A 20,534-nucleotide genomic window follows, 5' to 3' on the forward strand; every position below is an offset into this window, starting at 1 on the left:
TGGTCTGATGAAACAAAAATATAACTATTTGGCCATATTGACCATCGTTATGTTTGGAGGAAAAAGGGGGAGGCTTGCAAGCCGAAGAACACTATCCCAACCGTGAAGCACGGGGGTGGCAGCATCATGTTCTGGGGGTGCTTTTCTGCAGGAGGGGCTGGTGCACTTCACAAAATAGATGGCATCATGAGGCTGGAAAATTATGTGGATGTATTGAAGCAACACCTCAAGACATCAGTCAGGAAGTTAAAGCTTGGTCGCAAATTGGTCTTCCAAATGGACAATGACCCCAAGCATACTTACAAAGTTGTGGCAAAATGGCTTAAAGACAACAAAGTCAAGGTGTTGGAGTGGCCATCACAAAGCCCTGACCTCAATCCTATAGAAAATTTGTGGGCAGAACTGAAAAAGCATGTGCGAGCAAGGAGGCCTACAAACCTGACTCAGTTACACCAGCTCTGTCAGGAGGAATGGGCCAAAATTCACCCAACTTATTGTGGGAAGCTTGAGGAAGGCTACCCAAAACGTTTGACCCAAGTTAAACAATTTAAAGGCAATGCTACCAAATACTAATTGAGTGCATGTAAACTTCTGACCCACTGGGAATATGATGAAAGAAACAAAAGCTGAAATGAATAATTCTTATGCTATTATTCTGACATTTCACATTCTTAAAATAAAGTGGTGATCCTAACTGACCTAAGACAGGGAATTTTTACTAGGATTAAATGTCAGGAATTGTGAAAAACTGAGTTTAAATGTATTTGGCTAAGGTGTATGTAAACTTCCGACTTCAACTGTACATGTAGGTATTGTTAAAGTTACTATGTATATATGATAAACAGAAAGTAGCAGCAGAGGGGTTGGTGGGTGGGGGGTGGCAGGACACAATGCAAATAGTGCGGGTAGCCATTTGATTACCTGTTCAGGAGTCTCCTGAACAGGTAATCAAATGGCTACCCGCACTATTTGCATTGTGTCCTGCCTCCCCCCACCCACCAACCCCTCTGCTGCTACTTTCTGGGGGTAAAAGCTGTTGAGAAGCCTTTTGGTCCTAGACTTGGCGCTCCAGTACCGCTAGCCATGCGTTTGCGGAGAGAACAGTCTATGACTCGGGTGGCTGGAGTCTTCGACAACTTTTAGGGCCTTCCTCTGACACGCCTGGTATAGAGATCCTGGATGGCAGGCAGCTTAGCCCCAGTGATGTACTGGGTCGGAGGCCGAGCAGTTGCCGTACCAGGAAGTGATGCAACCAGTCAGGATGCTGTAGAACTTTTTGAGGATCTGAGGACCAATGCCAAATCTTTTCAGTCTCCTGAGGGGGAATAGGTTTTGTGCTGACCTCTTCACGACTGTCTTGGTGTGTTTGGACCATTCTAGTTTGATGGTGATGTGGACACCAAGGAACTTAATACTTTCAACCTGCTCCACTACAGCCCCGTCAATGAGATTGGGGGGGGGGTGCTCGGTCCTCCTTTTCCTGTAGTCCACAATCATCTCCTTAGTCTTGGTTACGTTGAGGGATATGTTGTTATTCTGCCACCACCCGGCCAGGTCTCTGATCTCCTCCCTATAGGCTGTCTCATTGTTGTCGGTGATCAGGCCTCTAAATAATTCTAAATTCCCAGTCAGTACTGTCCCAATCAAGAGATCCCAGCAGAGGGAGCTGGGGGGGAGACATCACAATCAAATAAAGATACTATATGTAGACGCACAATACAAATACATTATGTCATTATGATGTCATTACCTGTCATTATGTCGTTACCTGTCATTAAGATCACACTGGCTTGCACACTGAGGTTTATAGTAAAGAAACAGATATAAATACTTTTCTTAATTTCAGCAGTTATCATACACCATTATTAAAAAATAGTTCACCATATAGCCAACTCCTTTCGCATTAGGCGCATTTGTGACTCTAATTTATCAAAAGTTTTGACACACCTACTCATTCTAGGGTTTTTCTATATTTTTACTATTTTCTACATCAGAACTATGAAATAACACATATGGAATCATGTAGTAAATATATTTTAGATTCTTAAAAGTAGCCACCCTTTGCCTTGATGACAGCTTTGCACACTGTTGGTATTCTCTCAACCAGCTTCATGAGGTATTAACAGGTGTGCCTTGTTAAAAGTACATTTGTGGAATTTCTTTCCTTAACGCATTTGAGCCAATCAGTTGTGTTGTGACAAAGTAGGGGTGGTATACAGAAGATAACCCTATTTGGTAGAAGACCAAGTCCATATTATGGCAAGAACAGCTCAAATAAGCAAAGAGAAATGACAGTCCATCATTACTTTAAGACATGAAGGTCAGTCAATACTTCAAGTGTAGTCGCAAAAACCATCATGCACTATGATGAAACTGGCTCTCATGAGGACCACCACAGGAAAGGAATACCCAGAGTTTCCTCTGCTGCAGAGGATACGTTCAGTACAGTTAACTGCACCTCAGATTGCCTTCATGGTCAAATTTCTGCAAAAAAAAAAACACTACAAAAGGACACCAATAAGAAGAAGAGACTTGCTTGGGCCAAGAAACACTAGCAATGGATATTTTACGGGTGGAAATCTGTCCTTTGTTCTGACGAGTCCAAATTTGAGATTTTTGGTTCCAACCGCCATGTCTTTGTGAGACGTACAGTGGATGATCTCCGCATGTGTGGTTCCCACCATGAAGCATGGAGGAGGAGGTTTGATGATGTGGGGGTGCTTTGCTGGTGACACTGTCAGTAATTTATTTATAATTCAAGGCACACTTAACCAGCATGGCTACCACAGCATTCTGCAGTGTTACGTCATCCCATTTGGTTTGTGCTTAGTCGGAATATAATTTGCTTTTCAACAGGACAATGACCCAACACACCTCCAGGCTGTGAAATGGCTATGTGATCAAGAAGGAGAGCGATGGAGTGCTGCATCAGATGACCTGGCCTCCACAATCACCCAACCTCAACCCAATTGAGATGGTTTGGGATGAGTTGGACCACAGAGTGAAGGAAAAGCAGCCAACAAGTGCTCAGCATATGTGGGAACTCCTTCAAGACTGTTGGAAAAGCATTCCAGGTGAAGCTGTTTGAGAGAATGCCAAGAGTGTGCAAAGCTGTCATCAAGGCAACAGGTGGCCACTTTGTACTAATCACATATTACACCGTGACCCCAGGTTTGGTAAAGCATTTGAATCACCCCGAGGTGGATAAGAGAGTTTTCCTATGAGACCCTCAAATTTATGGGATTGTTTAGTAAGGTCAGATTTGCCTAACAAAAAAGCATTGTTTTTCATGACTATCATTCCTGAAGGCAATATCCCTGCTATGATCAGAGGGAACTCTCTTATCCATCCCCATTCAGGTGAGATGATAAAGGTTCCAGGTGGAATAACATGTAACACAAAAAATGTGTTGTATATCTTTGTGTTCCTGTAACCTTTATTATGTGGGTCAGACCAAACGTGAACTTAAGACGAGGATATGTGAGCATAAGAGCTCCACTGGCAACCACAATGAAAAATCACCTGTTGCCAGACATTTCAAAAGCCATAGTCATGAACTAAGTGCCTTGCGTTGTATAGGCATTGAATTGGTGAAGGCGCCACGTAGGGGAGGAGATGGGGATGAATGACTTCTCCGCAGAGAGACATAATGTATAGACGGTTGGGAACTCTTGCCCCAGCAGGCCTTAATGAGGAATGTTCTTACTGTTGTTGTTTGTAGTGTTATCAATACGCCAAACACTTTGGTAATGACATCACAATGTAATTGTATTGATTGTCTATGTATCTTTATTAGATTGTCATGTTTCCCCCACAGCCCTCTCTGCTGGGATCTCTTGATTGGGCCAATACTGACTGGGAATTTTTGAATTATGCCCACCTGTGAGGTTGTTGTGACATTTATTGTCATTGCCTTGAACGCTGAAGAAGGGCTTATACCCCAAACGTTCGTGCGGCAATAAATGTCCATTTAAGTTTATTTACCGGAGTGCTGTCCTATTTCTGTTATTTTATTTAGTCATGACTACAGTCAGTGTGTTAGTCTGAACTATTGTCTCTCATTTCTGCCACCTCCCTACAGTGTCTTTCTGATTTTTTTTCTCTCTCTCTCTCTCTCTCTCTCTCTCTCTCTCTGTCTCAATTTCAATTTAAGGGCTTTATTGGCATGAGAAACATATGTGAACATTGCCAAAGCAAGTGAAGTAGATAATAAACAAAAGTGAAATAAACAATAAAAATTTACAAATTAACACTCACAGAAGTTCCAAAATAATAGACATTTCAAATGTCATATTGTGTGCAAACAGTTAAAGTACAAAAGGTAAAATAAATAAACATAAATATGGGTTGTATTTACATTGGTGTTTGTTCTTCACTGGTTGCCCTTTTCTTGTGGCAACAGGTCACACATCTTGCTGCTGTGATGGCACACCGGTATTTCACCCAGTAGATATGGGAGTTTATCAAAATTGGGTTTGTTTAATCTGAGGGAAATAGGTGTCTCTAATATGCTCTTAAATTTGGCAGGAGGTTAGGAAGTGCAGCTCAGTTTCCACCTCATTATGTCTCTCTCTCTCCCTAGTGACAGCATCATTCAGTTGATATGCATCTCAAAGGGAACAGGCCTGGGACTCATCATCAAGGGAGGAGCTAACCGAGCCGAGGGACCAATGGTGTTGATTCAGGAAATAGTGCCTGGAGGAGACTGCCAGAGGGTGACTGGTCACTATGTTTACCTTCTGATACTGGGGGAATCAGGGGTTACACAGGGGTTTTGTGTGAATAAATAATAAAGTGTGAGATGTTAGTTAAGGCATAAAATAACTATAGCCTAATGTTTTTTATTTTTTAGAATTTTTTTAAACAAGTAATTTTTTCACAAATTTTGACTTTTTTGTGTATGTCCATTACATGCAACAAAATAGGAAAAACACCAAGGGGGATGAATACTTTTGCAAGGCACTGTTTTCTCTACCTGTATTTAACTAATACAATAACTAAAGCCTAATGACCTAAAGATATTCTCTACCTGTAATTAATGACCTAAAGATATTCTTGACCTGTATTTAACTGATATCGACCATATTGTTATCATATTACAATGAAACCATGACCCTTGACCCTTGATCTAGTTTGTGTTTTATATGACAGGACGGTAGACTACAGCCAGGAGACCAGCTGGTGTCGATTAATAAGGAGTCGTTAATCGGAGTGACCTATGAGGAGGCTAGAAGTATCCTGACACGCACCAAACTCAGGTGGGGCGCACCTTTATGACTTCACTTGAATATTTATTGACAGGATAAACCTCCTGAGGTCCACCATCTTGTTTTCAAGGTTCCTGTATAAACAGACAGAAGTAGAAGAGTAAACACATCCATCTCTACTGTAATGTGTCCAGAACAATCTCTGAAGGAATCGTGTGAACTATAACGTAGACTGCGTTCAAATGGCAGCCTATTCAATAGTGCACTACCTTTGACTTGATCCCTATGGGCCCTTGTCAAAAATAGTGCACTATATAGGGAATAGGGTGCCATTTGGGACGCAGTCTATTAACGAGATTCAAAATAGTCCAATCCATTCTCAATTTTGTCTGTCCTTCTCCAGACCAGACCCTACGGTGGAGATAGCGTTTATGAGACACAGGTCTTCCACCAGTTCTGCTTCCTCCAGCAGTGGCCCCCAGAGTCCTTTCATCCCACAGGGCGCAGACAGTGGAGCCTCCTCAGTGCCCCCCACCAGGAGAGGGACCCTGGCTGTGCTGGGGGCCCTGCCTCCCCCTCGGTCACTGCTCCAGCACAGGAGAACCACGCTCCCTGCAGCCCTCCCTGGAGCTCCCCTGGTGGTGCCCAAGATCACCTCCACCCTCAACCCCGCCAGTGAGACCCTGCCTTCTGTCAACCTCAGCCAGGTTTGGGACTTTAACGCAGGGACAAATGCACACACGCACTTACACACCCCCACAGGGTTTTCTGTGAATATGGTTATTCCTCCTTATGGTATTAATAGTTGGTGTGGTGGTGGGATGTGGTGTGTGTAACGTTCCCTCTAAGCTGCATGCGTACGCCACAGCGAGAAGTAGGAGATTGAACTTCACTCAACTTTATAGAGCAGTGGTCACCAACCGGTCGATCACGATTGACTTGTCGATCTCCAAGGCTTTCCTAGTTGATCTCCAAGGCTTTCATAGTTGATCTCCAAGGCTTTCATAGTTGATCTCCAAGGCTTTCATAGTTGATCTCCAAGGCTTTCCTAGTTGATCTCCAAGGCTTTCATAGTTGATCTCCAAGGCTTTCCTAGTTGATCTCCAAGGCTTTCCTAGTTGATCTCCAAGGCTTTCCTAGTTGATCTCCAAACATTTTAGTAAAAACAAACCAATGATAAAGCCTTGTGTTCCTATTTTTATTTGTCTCAGGCTGTTGGCAGTAGGTGCACCTGATTCAGCTGCCGTGCGCGGGGTAGGCCAACTGTTGCCATTTTGAACTATTTAATTTGTCTAAAGGTACACATTTTGTTGTACAAAAAAGTGCACTATAGGCCTACCGCTGGCCAATCGGATGGCTCAGATCCCTGTCTGCAGTAACGTAGCAGACATAAAAGAAAGCTACAGATTTCAACATGTTTAAAACTATGACTAGAGAGACACTGTCAGCAAATACAGCAAAGAGCTGCTGTTTTTATGAGGTGAGTTCATGTTTAAGTTCTTACACAGCACTGTCAACACTTTGTATTCAACACTTTTATAAGCCATGAAATGCACGTCTTCCTATTTCCACTCAGCGCTACAAGCACTGCAGCAGTAATGAATGAGTAGGAAAGTATCTATAGGCTTATTATTATTATTAGCAGCTTGGGTCTTTTTTAATATCAAGGAATATTTCACTTTCTGTTCATAGGAGTAACATGAATTTGTGCATGAGGCAGAAATAATGCGGTGCGACTCGAGTTTCCCCATCAGCTGGAAGACAGTGTCCCTTTTTGGTCAGTGTCAGTGGAGGAAAGGGAGAGCTGAGGGGTGTTAAGAGGCAGACCCTCAGTCTGCTGCTCTCTCCCTCCACTGAGACTGACCATCAGATGCAGGCACCATCAGCCCAGTAAAATAAATAAATACAATTATTTAAATGTATGCTCACTCAGCTATGCCTCACAATACAACAACGGTTCTATTACCAGTGTGATCATATTGACTACCTTAAATGTAGAAATATAATTGTAAAAAAATGGCCCCGAACCACAATGCATTGGCAGGTTAATTCAAGCAAAACCAATATGCGGTGATAATGTGTTGGGCCTATAGCTTACAGCACAAACCTCATTGCTACAGTAATGTTTTTAATTGGTTAATGTTGTAAACTCAGCAAAAAAAGAAACATATCTTTTTCAGGACCCCGTCTTTCAAAGATAATTCGTAAAAATCCAAATAACTTCACAGATCTTCATTGTAAAGGGTTTATACACTGTTTCCCATGCTTGTTCAATGAACCATAAACAATGAATGAACATGCACCTGTGGAACGGTCGTTAAGACACTAACAGCTTACAGACGGTAGGCAATTAAGGTCACAGTTATGAAAACTTAGGACACTAAAGAGGCCTTTCTTCTGACTATGAAAAATACCAAAAGAAAGATGCCCAGAGTCCCTGCTCATCTGCGTGAACGTGCCTTAGGCATGCTGCAAGGAGGCATGAGGACTGCAGATGTGGCCAGGGCAATAAATTGCAATGTCCGTACTGTGAGACGCCTAAGACAGCACTACAGGGAGACAGGACGGACAGCTGATCGTCCTCGCAGTGGCAGACCACGTGTAACAACACCTGCACAGGATTGGTACATCCGAACATCACAACTGCGGGACAAGTACAGGATGGCAACAACAACTGCCTGAGTTACACCAGGAACGCACAATCCCTCCATTAGTGCTCAGACTGTCCGCAATGGACTGAGAAAGGCTGGACTGAGGGCTTGTAGGCCTGTTGTAAGGCAGGTCCTCACCAGACATCACCGGCAACAACGTTGCATATGGGCACAAACCCACCGTCCCTGGACCAGACAGGACTGGCAAAAAGTGCTCTTCACTGACGAGTTGCGGTTTTGTCTCACCAGAGGTGATGGATTCGGATTTGCGTTTATTGACAAAGGAATGAGCGTTACACCGAGGCCTGTACTCTGGAGCGGGATTGATTTGGAGGTGGAGGGTCCGTCATGGTCTGGGGCGGTGTGTCACAGCATCATCAGACTGAGCTTGTTGTCATTGCAGGCAATCTCAACACTGTGCATTACATGGAAGACATCCTCCTCCCTCATGTGGTACCCTTCCTGCAGGCTCATCCTAACATGACCCACCAGCATGACAATGCCACTGCTCGTTCTGTGCGTGATTTCCTGTAAGACGGGAATGTCAGTGTTCTGCCATGGCCAGCGAAAAGCACGAATCTCAATCCCATTGAGCACGTCTGAGACCTGTTGGATTGGAGGGTGAGGGCTAGGGCCATTCCCCCAGAAATGTCCGGGAACTTGCAGGTGCCTTGGTGGAAGAGTGGAGTAACATCTCACAGCAAGAACTGGCAAATCTGGGGCAGTCCATGAGGAGGAGATGCACTGCCGTACTTAATGCAGCTGGTGGCCATAACAGATACTGACTGTTACTTTTGATTTTGACCCCCCACCCCTTTGTTCAGGGACACATTATTCAATTTCTGTTAGTCCCATGTCTGTGGAACTTGTTCAGTTTATGTTATGTTCATACAAATATTTACACATGTTAAGTTCGCTGAAAATAAACCCAGTGAGAGGACATTTCTTTTTTTGCTGAGTTTTAAGTCATGTTGACTCTAAGTGATCTTGACTCAGAAAAGGTTGGTGACCACTGTTCTAAAATGTTCCCTGTTAACACTATCACTGCTTCCCTTTACTGTGGCAATTGTGATCGAATCAACGCAATATTAACCACTTTCAATGCAACATACCGAAACAAAACTAACTATGCAAGAGATTTTGTTGTAGGCAGAACGCATCGGAGTAGGATTCTATTGCATTGACACGCATTACTCAGCCCGTACTCTACACAGACTGGTGTGGCATAAACAATCAGAGCTGCAGTAGGCCTATTGTAAATACAAATAGACCATTGCCATACATGAATCTGTGCCATTTACTTTGAACTGGACTGTGTTTACAGTATGAGCGATCGTGAGTAGATGCACTTGTTTTGAGATCAAAGCGAGAGCTGTATGTAGGCACGTGTGCATTTTGTTCATATTCTTTGAAAGTTAGTGCGTAATTAGCCCAGTTATAGATAATTTGTAGTCAGCAATAGGGGAGTGATTGCTTCCTACATTTCTAGACCACTTTAAAAAGTGAGTCAGATAAAGACCTTTTTTTTCTGTCTCAAAACACAACACTGCCCCTTTAAGACAAAAAAAATCTATTTACCTCACTCACTTATAAAGGGGTCTTGAAATGTAGGAAGCAATCACTCCCCTATTGCTGACTACAAATGATCTATAACTGGGCTAGAGCAAGCTAAGTAACCTATAGGCAGAGTGTAGCATAATTAGTCTGATTCTCTGTAGTAATGGTATGGGAATAATAATGTATTTTATTTTGTAAAGTGGTTTCTTGTCTCAAACAAGTCAACAACATTTTCAGTCACCTCCTTGTCTAAAGGACAAGTGGATAAACAGGTTAATGTCAAGCCCTGCAACTTAAAGCGGGTACAGCCTCAGTGTTCACAGTAAACATGCGATGGAAATTGCACCGAATTTTCACATCGTTCAAGTTTGCGCTCATCAGACCTGAAATTTTCCCAGAGCCTAAAAAAATTAGAGGGAACATTGGTTGTGTGGTGTGGTGGTAATGTGGTGGTGTGGTGGTAATGTGGTGGTAATGTGGTGGTGGTGTGGTGGTAATGTGGTGGTGTGGTAGTAATGTGGTGGTAATGTGGTGGTGGTAATGTGGTGGTAATGTGGTGGTAATGTGGTGGTGTGGTAGTAATGTGGTGGTGTGGTAATGTGGTGGTAATGTGGTTGTGTGGTAATGTGGTGGTGTGGTAATGTGGTGGTAATGTGGTGGTAATGTGGTGGTGGTGTGGTGGTAATGTGGTGGTAATGTGGTGGTGTGGTAATGTGGTGGTAATGTGGTGGTGTGGTAGTAATGTGGTGGTAATGTGGTGGTGTGGTAGTAATGTGGTGGTAATGTGGTGGTGGTGTGGTAGTAATGTGGTGGTAATGTGGTGGTAATGTGGTTGTGTGGTAGTAATGTGGTGGTGTGGTAATGTGGTGGTAATGTGGTGGTGTGGTAATGTGGTGGTAATGTGGTGGTGTGGTAATGTGGTGGTAATGTGGTGGTGTGGTAGTAATGTGGTGGTAATGTGGTGGTGTGGTAGTAATGTGGTGGTAATGTGGTGGTGGTGTGGTAGTAATGTGGTGGTAATGTGGCGGTAATGTGGTGGTGTGGTAGTAATGTGGTGGTAATGTGGTGGTGTGGTAATGTGGTGGTAATGTGGTGGTGGTGTGGTAGTAATGTGGTGGTAATGTGGTGGTGTGGTAATGTGGTGGTAATGTGGTTGTGTCCTGCAGGTGCGAATGAGGACAGAACAGACGTGCGTCTCCTCCCCTCCTCAGAGTCCCAGCACCACAGACGCCAAGCCTGGTGAGAAACCTGTCTATTTCTCTATCTCTCTGTATCTCTGTCTCGGTTTTTCCTCTCTTTCCCCCTTTCATTTTTTTTCTCTCTCTATCTCAGCCTCTCTCTCATTCTTCTTCCCTTCCCTTCACCTTGGCCTCTGGGCTAATATAACTACACTGACATTTCTGAAAACAGCCAGACCAGAAAGTGGTGTAGTGAGTTGTTGTTGATGTACATTTCTGAACATCGTGTCCAATTGCTTTAGGACATGTTCCAGTCCTGCCCTCGGATACACCTACAATTAGAATGCATCACAAATGACACCTTAATTCCTATGTAGTGCACTTCTTTTGATCAGGGCCCATTGGCCTCTGGTTTAAAGTAGTGTGCTATATACATGGAATAAGGTGCCATTTTGGGACGCATACCTGTAGGTGGAATCTACGTGGAAACAGATCACAGCAGGTCGTAAAGAAGTGATACTAGTTAAATGAGAGTGTGCCTTTTTAGCCCTTATCTCTCTCCAGAGGGAAGAGCCATGTCAAAAACTCAGTCTGTGAGTACAGGCAAACTGTACCTACATGTACATATTACCTCAACTAACCGGTGCCCCCGCACATTGACTCTGTACTGGCACCCCCCTGTATATATTGTTCTTTTTTTACTGCTGCTCTTTAATTACTTGTTACTTTTATCTCTTATTCTTATCCGTATTTTTTGAAACTGCATTGTTGGTTAGGGGCTTGTAAGTAGGCATTTCACTGTACCTGTTGTATTCGGCACATGTGACTAATACAATTTGATTTGATTTGAGGCAAACGAGTGAGTCAGGCCAACAACCATCCCCAGTAATGATGTGACATATATTTGAAACCTACTTTTGAAACCAGTTCTAGCATGACGTCTTGTCATGCACCTTACTCATCGATCCATGTGTGTCTCTGTGTGGGTTCCAGGGTTCAGTGTTCTCAACTGTTCTGTGCTTTTGTGTGTATTTGTTCTGTTGTCGTTCTAAGCTGGGTTGTATGGTTTGACACATTTTTACACTGCTCTACTCTGTTCTATACTATTCTAATCAGTTGAAAGCAATTCTGTAAGGGTATGTGTGGTACCAAAGTTCCCTCTGGGAAATTATTATTCTACTCTGCTCTACATTACAATATGCTGTCGCCTATAGCAGCGCTTCCCAAACTCGGTCCTGGGGCCCCTCCTGGGTGCACGTTTTGGTTTTTGTCCTAGCACTACTCAGCTGATTCAACTAACCAACTCATCATCAAGTTTTGAATATTTGAATCAGCTGTGTAGTGCTAGGACAAAAACGTGCACCCGGGGGGGCTCCTGGACCGAGTTTGGGAAACCCTGGTCTATAGTAGGCCATAAGGGCCCTGGTCAAAAGTAATGCACTATATAGGGAATATGGAGCCATTTGGGAACCTGAGCTCAGATTAGTATAGAGGGGGCTGTAGTGATGTGGTGTGGCATGCAGCCTGGAAGGAGGAAATTAGGCAGGTGGGAGATTCTTGGATCTGATGGTGTCAAAAACAAGACATTCTGTCTGCCTCCGTCCCAATAACATGTTGTCATCTTCCGGATGGAATCCCTTGTCAGAATAATGTTCTTCAGAGCGGCTTTGGAATGATGATAAGTGGTGTTGTCTGGATGCTGGATGTTCTGTGTTGCCCAACATGTTAATGTTCAGGTGGTGCAGCAGTATAATCAGATATGACTCCTGTGCACACGTTTACTGCATTTACCTCTACACATTTACTGCATTTACCTCTACACATTTACTGCATTTACCTCTACACGTTTACTGTATTTACCTGTTTACTGCATTTACCTCTACACGTTTACTGCATTTACCTGTTTACTGCATTTACCTCTACACGTTTACTGCATTTACCTCCACACGTTTACTGCATTTACCTCTACACATTTACTGCATTTACCTCTACACATTTACTGCATTTACCTCTACACGTTTACTGTATTTACCTGTTTACTGCATTTACCTCTACACGTTTACTGCATTTACCTGTTTACTGCATTTACCTCTACACGTTTACTGCATTTACCTGTTTACTGCATTTACCTCTACACGTTTACTGCATTTACCTGTTTACTGCATTTACCTCTACACGTTTACTGCATTTACCTGTTTACTGCATTTACCTCTACACGTTTACTGCATTTACCTCTACACGTTTACTGCATTTACCTCTACACGTTTACTGCATTTACCTGTTTACTGCATTTACCTCTACACTTTTACTGCATTTATCTGTTTACTGCATTTACCTCTACACGTTTACTGTATTTACCTGTTTACTGCATTTACCTCTACACGTTTACTGTATTTACCTGTTTACTGCATTTACCTCTACACGTTTACTGCATTTACCTCTACACATTTACTGCATTTACCTCTACACGTTTACTGTATTTACCTGTTTACTGCATTTACCTCTACACGTTTACTGCATTTACCTGTTTACTGCATTTACCTCTACACGTTTACTGCATTTACCTCCACACGTTTACTGCATTTACCTCTACACATTTACTGCATTTACCTCTACACATTTACTGCATTTACCTCTACACGTTTACTGTATTTACCTGTTTACTGCATTTACCTCTACACGTTTACTGCATTTACCTGTTTACTGCATTTACCTCTACACGTTTACTGCATTTACCTGTTTACTGCATTTACCTCTACACGTTTACTGCATTTACCTGTTTACTGCATTTACCTCTACACGTTTACTGCATTTACCTGTTTACTGCATTTACCTCTACACGTTTACTGCATTTACCTCTACACGTTTATTGCATTTACCTCTACACGTTTACTGCATTTACCTGTTTACTGCATTTACCTCTACACGTTTACTGCATTTACCTCTACACATTTACTGCATTTACCTGTTTACTGCATTTACCTCTACACTTTTACTGCATTTACCTGTTTACTGCATTTACCTCTACACGTTTACTGCATTTACCTGTTTACTGCATTTACCTCTACACATTTACGACATTTACCTGTTTACTGCATTTACCTCTACACGTTTACTGCATTTACCTGTTTACTGCATTTACCTCTACACATTTACTGCACTTACCTGTTTACTGCATTTACCTCTACACGTTTACTGCATTTACCTCTACACGTTTACTGCATTTACCTGTTTACTACATTTACCTCTACACATTTACTGCATTTACCTCTACATGTTTACTGCATTTACCTGTTTACTACATTTACCTCTACACGTTTACTGCATTTACCTCTACACATTTACTGCATTTACCTCTACACATTTACTGCATTTACCTCTACACATTTACTGCATTTACCTCTACACATTTACTGCATTTACCTCTACACGTTTACTGCATTTACCTGTTTACTGAATTTACCTCTACACGTTTACTGCATTACCTGTTTACTGCATTTACCTGTTTACTGAATTTACCTCTACACATTTACTGCATTTACCTGTTTACTGCATTTACCTCTACACGTTTACTGCATTTACCTGTTTACTGCATTTACCTGTTTACTGAATTTACCTCTACACATTTACTGCATTTACCTGTTTACTGCATTTACCTCTACACGTTTACTGCATTTACCTGTTTACTGCATTTACCTGTTTACTGAATTTACCTCTACACATTTACTGCATTTACCTGTTTACTGCATTTACCTCTACACGTTTACTGCATTTACCTGTTTACTGCATTTACCTCTACACGTTTACTGCATTTACCTCTACACATTTACCTGTTTACTACATTTACCTCTACACGTTTACTGCATTTACCTGTTTACTGCATTTACCTCTACACGTTTACTGCATTTACCTGTTTACTGCATTTACCTGTTTACTGCATTTACCTGTTTACTACATTTACATCTACACGTTTACTGCATTTACCTCTACACGTTTACTGCATTTACCTGTTTACTACATTTACCTCTACACGTTTACTGCATTTACCTGTTTACTGCATTTACCTCTACACGTTTACTACATTTACCTGTTTACTGCATTTACCTCTACACGTTTACTACATTTACTTCTACACGTTTACTGCATTTACTTCTACATGTTTACTGCGTTTGTCAACAAAACCTAAAACTGTTTTGCATACATTAACTACCTGCCTTAGCTACACTAAGTACCTGAACTACCTCAATCCACCACTTCCAAGATATCAATTTGTAATAATATGATAGGCCATTTAGCAAACGCTTTTATCCAAAGTGACTTAGTCATGCTTGCATCCATTTTACGTACAGGTGGTTCCAGGAATTGAACCCACTATCCTTATATTGCAAGCACCATGCTCTACCTACAGAGCTACAGAGGACTGTATCTGTATCTGTCTGTCAGAGGACTATCAGAGGACTGTATCTGTATCTGTCTATCAGAGGACTGCCTCTGTCTATCCTCTTGTCGTGAACTTGGTGCATTTTTGAACAGATGGATTTTTTTGATTGGAAGGCTGCAGTGAAGCAGAGCCGTCCATCAGAATCATTTCCCTCCACCGTTCTTTCCTGTTTTTTTCCATCTCTAATTATCTCTCTCTCCAGAACCTGTCTGTTTACAGCTCACCTGTTCTCACTCTGACTAGACCTGTCTGAAATGACAAAGGGCTGAATTGAGATATGCTTGTGTAACAGACTTGTGCATGAAGTGGGATTGTTCCCATTAAGTGGGAATATTCCGAATAATATGTGTAACGTACCTTAAATTATGATTTGTCTCAGAACGTGACAAATCTCTCTCTCTCTGCCTCTGCCTCTCTCTTTGCCTCTGCCTCTCTCTCTGCCTCTGCCTCTCTCTTTGCCTCTGCCTCTCTCTCTGCCTCTCTGCCTCTCTCTCTCTGCCTCTGCCTCTCTCTTTGCCTCTGTCTTTCTCTCTGCCTCTCTGCCTCTCTCTTTGCCTCTGCCTCTCTCGTTGTCTCTGCCTCTCTCTTTCTCTCTCTCCTCCTCCATTTTATAAGCTTTTCTTTTTCCACATGTACATGCAATAAATATAATACATTTGTCATAAACAACAACAACAACGTTATGTGTTTTTATACCCAGTCACTGCTTCACTTGGTTACCTGTCTGTCTCCCTCTACCCAGAATCCTCCCCTGTATGGCAGCCAGTCAGCAGTCACGTACCACAAAGGAAGTGCTCCCTCAGCTCCATCTGTCGCCTCAAACTGGAGAGGCTGGAGCAGGTCAGTGTGTGCGTGTGGATGTGAAAGTGTGTGTGTTTATCAGTGTTTAATGTATGTGTCTAAGAATTAGAGTATGTGTATGGGAATGTTTATAATTGTGTGTGTGTGCTGTACGGATGTGGTTTGACATTAGGGTCATTGCAGTGTATTGATTGTGTTGACTTTGCCTCATCCCTGCAGAGACACTGCTCAATAAGCTATTACTGCTGCTGGCCTGTCATGTGCTCTGGCCTGATTACACTGCACCATACAGCCAACGTGTGTGTTCACTGTGTTCACTGTGCTTTGTCCGAGCTGCTCCAATCATTCTCCCACAACATCATGGCAATATAGATAGGCAGTATTCACATCCAGCATGCTTAGTCACGCTAGGTGTGTGTGTGGTTTACTAGTCTGTGTGTGTGGTCATATTTAAGGGTATGGTGTGTGTGTGTAACTCTGTGTGTGTTGCCAGGCTCTGGATGCATTGGGACTGAATCCTACAGAGGCACAGAGACAGACGTTGAGGGCCAGACTACAAACAGACCCTGCTGGGACAGTGGCCTATGCAGGTAAGACTACACTTCCCCATAACCTTACCCTAACTCTAACCCTGCTCTGACAGTGACCTACGCAGGTAAGACTACACTTCCCCATAACCTTACCTGACCCTAACCCTGCTCTGACAGTGGCCTTCGCAGGTAAGACTACACTTCCCCATAACCTTGCCTGACCCTAACTCTAACCCTGCTCTGACAGTGGCCTACGCAGGCAAGACTACACTTCCCCATAACCTTGCCTGACCCTAACTCTAACCCTGCTCTGACAGTGGCCTATGCTGGTAAGACTACACTTCCCCATAACCTTGCCTGAACCTAACTCTAACCCTGCTCTGACAGTGGCCTATGCTGTTAAGACTACACTTCCCCATAACCTTGCCTGAACCTAACTCTAACCCTGCTCTGACAGTGGCCTGCACAGGTAAGACTACACTTCCCCATAACCTTACCTGACCCTAACCCTGCTCTAACAGTGGCCTGTGCAGGTAAGACTACACTTCCCCATAACCTTACCTGACCCTAACCCTGCTCTGACAGTGGCCTGTGCAGGTAAGACTACACTTCCCCATAACCTTACCTGACCCTAACCCTGCTCTGACAGTGGCCTGTGCAGGTAAGACTACACTTCACCAAAATCTAGCCAATTTTGACTTTGCAGCTGGCCAATCTAGTGGAAACCGCTCAGTTCTGCCTCCAGGGCAAGACAATGTACATTTAACCCTGATGGCTGATACTTATCCTAAACACATTCACAGGGTGTCTGCACATCCTTCAAAAGTCTTAAAAAATGTTTTATTAATTTATCTGATTTGAAGGCCTTAACATGTCTCAAATTCAGTTTTCAAAGGTATTTTAAAATACGACAGACATGGCTACAGTGTTTCTGTTATGTTGTGTCTCTGTCACCATGGCAATAAAATAATAAAAGACAATTTGATAGACAACAAAACTAACTAGAGCTGGAGCGAGAAACGGAAATGACTGAGACCAACATTGCCCTCTTACCGAAGCAATTTTCCTTATGTTGGTGATTAGGCTTCACAGCGTTGCTGCAGATTTTTTAGTTCTAAAGCCATTATTTGGTCAACAGTAATGTGCATTAAGCTGCTTCCTGCAATGAAAGTATCTGCCCTGTCCCTGTTTCAGTGCTGGCTCTCGGTCCCTCTCCCCCCTTTGCACACAGAGTGAATGCTGGCTCTCGTTCCCTCTCCCCCCTTTACACACAGAGTGAATGCTGGCTCTCGTTCCCTCTCCCCCCTTTGCACACAGAGTGAATGCTGGCTCTCGTTCCCTCTCCCCCCTTTGCACACAGAGTGAATGCTGGCTCTCGTTCCCTCTCCCCCCTTTGCACACAGAGTGAATGCTGGCTCTCGTTCCCTCTCCCCCCTTTGCACACAGAGTGAAGGGAGTGATGCATTCTGTGATGCATTCTGACAAGCACAAGCATACTGACAGTTGAGCAACATTTTGAAATGTAATTCCGGGAAAGAGAGTTTTTAAAACAACTACTGTTACTGTTGTTAAAAAAGAGGAGACTTTCATACTTATCTGTATAACAATTATTCCTCAACTATCAATATAGAGGATGTAACACCACTTTAAAAATGGAGTATATAATTGAGATGATACACTAGCAGAATGGAGCCGAGAGCACCATTTGCAGTGAATAGCCTACATCAAGAGCCTATATAGGCCTACAAATGGAACATTTTTATAGGACATTACATTTACTGTTAGATCAATTGCATTTCTATCTAGCAACAATATCATATTTACAGTGAGCAATCTAGCTAGTGTGTTTTGAGTTCTAACTTTCACAGGTGGTAGGCCTAAATTATGTAGCAAATAGCCTAGGCCCTAGGCCAGTATGCACAAAAACATGTAGGCAAATTAATCTCTAAAGGGCCAACATTGTATCTGATCATTCTGGATCCTATTTTGACATGTTGCTCATCAAAAATATCCATCATGCATTCCCTGAACATGTTAGATGATAGCTAACTTATTTCAGTGGTCGGTGCCCTTTAAGATGAGGATTATTTATTTTATGTATGAGCATGGCCTTATTTCTATTACGTTCATATGACATTCACCCAGTTCAAGGTTTCCCTGCACCCATCATTAGGTTTCTATAACCTAGCCTATGAATGCAAGTTCACAACGTAGGTGCGCAGGCCGAGAGACATTAAAGTAATCAAGGTGAAATACAGCGACACATTCAATGCCTCCTTACACACTCTTGCCTGCATCTATCTGATCAAAGGGCTAATCATTAGTCCAACAGTTGCAAACGTTTCTATTGAACAAATTCAGGCATGTTTATCCCTGTTTCATTCTGTTTGCTTCCGTTTAAGAAACATTTTTCAACAGAATCGGTGGAATGAATACATCCCTAATCACATGCAAACACAGTTCACTTTCATAGCAGCTACATACAAACAGCATGATCAATTTTTTCATTGTATAGATAATTCCTTCTCGCAACTATCTACTCGCTCTCCTCCTCTCACCTTTTCCCTTTGCTTATTGACTTCAGTGCACAACACATCAGCTGTCTGTGACCCGGCGAAAAAACCTTTTCAAGCCATATCATAACCGCTAACCGCTACACACAGCCTACATCGGTTGTCAGGTCACAGTCAACATATCTACTAGAACTAACGTGTTAATAAACCCGCTACAATCATACAGTACGGTGTACAGTCAGAAAGCAGTTTAGCAGTTACACTGGTGGGCCCCGGTGACAAATTAATAAAACAAAAGCTTACCTTGACTTGGAAGAGTTCCAGTGATGTATAGCCATAGCCAGCTAGTTGTTTTCCACAACAATAGCATCCCTCTCTATTTGAGCCGGTTGTTTGAGTAGACTAAACAAGCTAACTGCAAAATACAACCAAATATAGCTATCTCTCTCTTGCTTCTTCATTTTGGAAGAAACTGTTCAACTATTGTCCTTCTCTCTTTGAGTCAACTACTCACCACATTTTATGCAGTGCTAGCAAGCTGTAGCTTATGCTTTCAGTACTAGATTCATTCTCTGATCATTTGATTGGGATCAGGACATCCTCTGGAAGTTGTCATAATTACTGTGTAAGTCAGTGGAAGGGGGTGAGAACCATGAGCCTCCTAGGTTTTGTATTGAAGTCAATGTATCCAGAGGGGAGGACAGAAGCTAGCTGTTACACCATGGCGCTACCCTACAGAGTGCTGCTGAGGCTACGGTAGTCCTTCATTGCAAAACAGTGTGTTTTAATCAATTATTTGGTGACAATATATTTAATATGGTTTTATCTAAAAACATATATATATATATTTTTATGTTTCACTTTTTATTGATATGATATTCATGGTCCTTCCCTTCCTCCTCTGCAGAGCCTCCACTGACTTCTTTTATGTCTTACTTAGCACAGGAAAAAGTCAGTCGAGAGCCCTTCGCTTAGCTACCTTGCTCCTAAGTATAGCCATTTTATACCTGATTCACTGAATGAGGGAATTATCTTATTATAGTTTTTGGTTGTAGGCTAATGTTCTAATGTTATATTATAAACTGGTTGGTTCAAACCCTGAATGCTGATTGGCTGACAGCCGGGGGTATATCTGACCGTGTACAACGGGTATGACAAAACATTTATTTTTACTACTCTTATTATGTTGGTAACCAGTTTATAATAGCAATAAGTCATTTTGGGGGGTTGTGATACATGGCCAATATACCACGGCTAAGGGCTGTGTCCTAGCACTCCACATTGCGTTGTGCGTAAGAACAGCCCTTAACCGTGGTATATTGGCCCCTGTTGGGGCTCGGGGGCAGTATTGAGAAATTTTGAAAAAAATATGTGCCCATTTTTAACTGCCTCCTACACCAACTCAGAAGCTAGGATATGCATATTATTAACACATTCGGATAGAAAACACTCTGAATTTTCTAAAACAGTTTGAATGGTGTCTGTAAGTATAACAAAACTCATATTGCAGGCAAAAACCTGTGAAAAATAGATCCCAAAAAAATTTGAATTTTGTGACTGTACTATTTAGTGTCATTGTTTTATAGATACCATAGTGAGAAAGGATTCATTTCGCAACTCCTACGGCTTCCACTAGATGACCCAGGAGAGCTACTG

General features: G+C 42.5%; 1 protein-coding gene across 3 annotated transcripts in view; it reads left to right on the forward strand.

Annotated features, from left to right (window-relative positions):
* The window catches only part of LOC106589860 (syntaxin-binding protein 4), a 137,050-nt gene that overhangs the window by 21,652 nt on the left and 94,864 nt on the right, over positions 1-20,534 (forward strand). For all 3 annotated transcript variants that reach the window (XR_006762559.1, XR_006762558.1, XM_014180263.2), the window contains exons 8-13: positions 4,583-4,715; positions 5,152-5,258; positions 5,611-5,914; positions 10,582-10,654; positions 15,777-15,874; positions 16,329-16,425. Coding sequence is in view for 1 of the 3 variants with exons in the window: in XM_014180263.2 (XP_014035738.1) it covers positions 4,583-4,715; positions 5,152-5,258; positions 5,611-5,914; positions 10,582-10,654; positions 15,777-15,874; positions 16,329-16,425 (812 nt within the window). In the remaining 2 variants the exon portion in view is untranslated. The remainder of the gene's footprint in view (positions 1-4,582; positions 4,716-5,151; positions 5,259-5,610; positions 5,915-10,581; positions 10,655-15,776; positions 15,875-16,328; positions 16,426-20,534) is intronic.

This window comes from Salmo salar, chromosome ssa28 (assembly GCF_905237065.1).
Source record: "Salmo salar chromosome ssa28, Ssal_v3.1, whole genome shotgun sequence".
Classification (NCBI taxonomy): domain Eukaryota; kingdom Metazoa; phylum Chordata; class Actinopteri; order Salmoniformes; family Salmonidae; genus Salmo; species Salmo salar.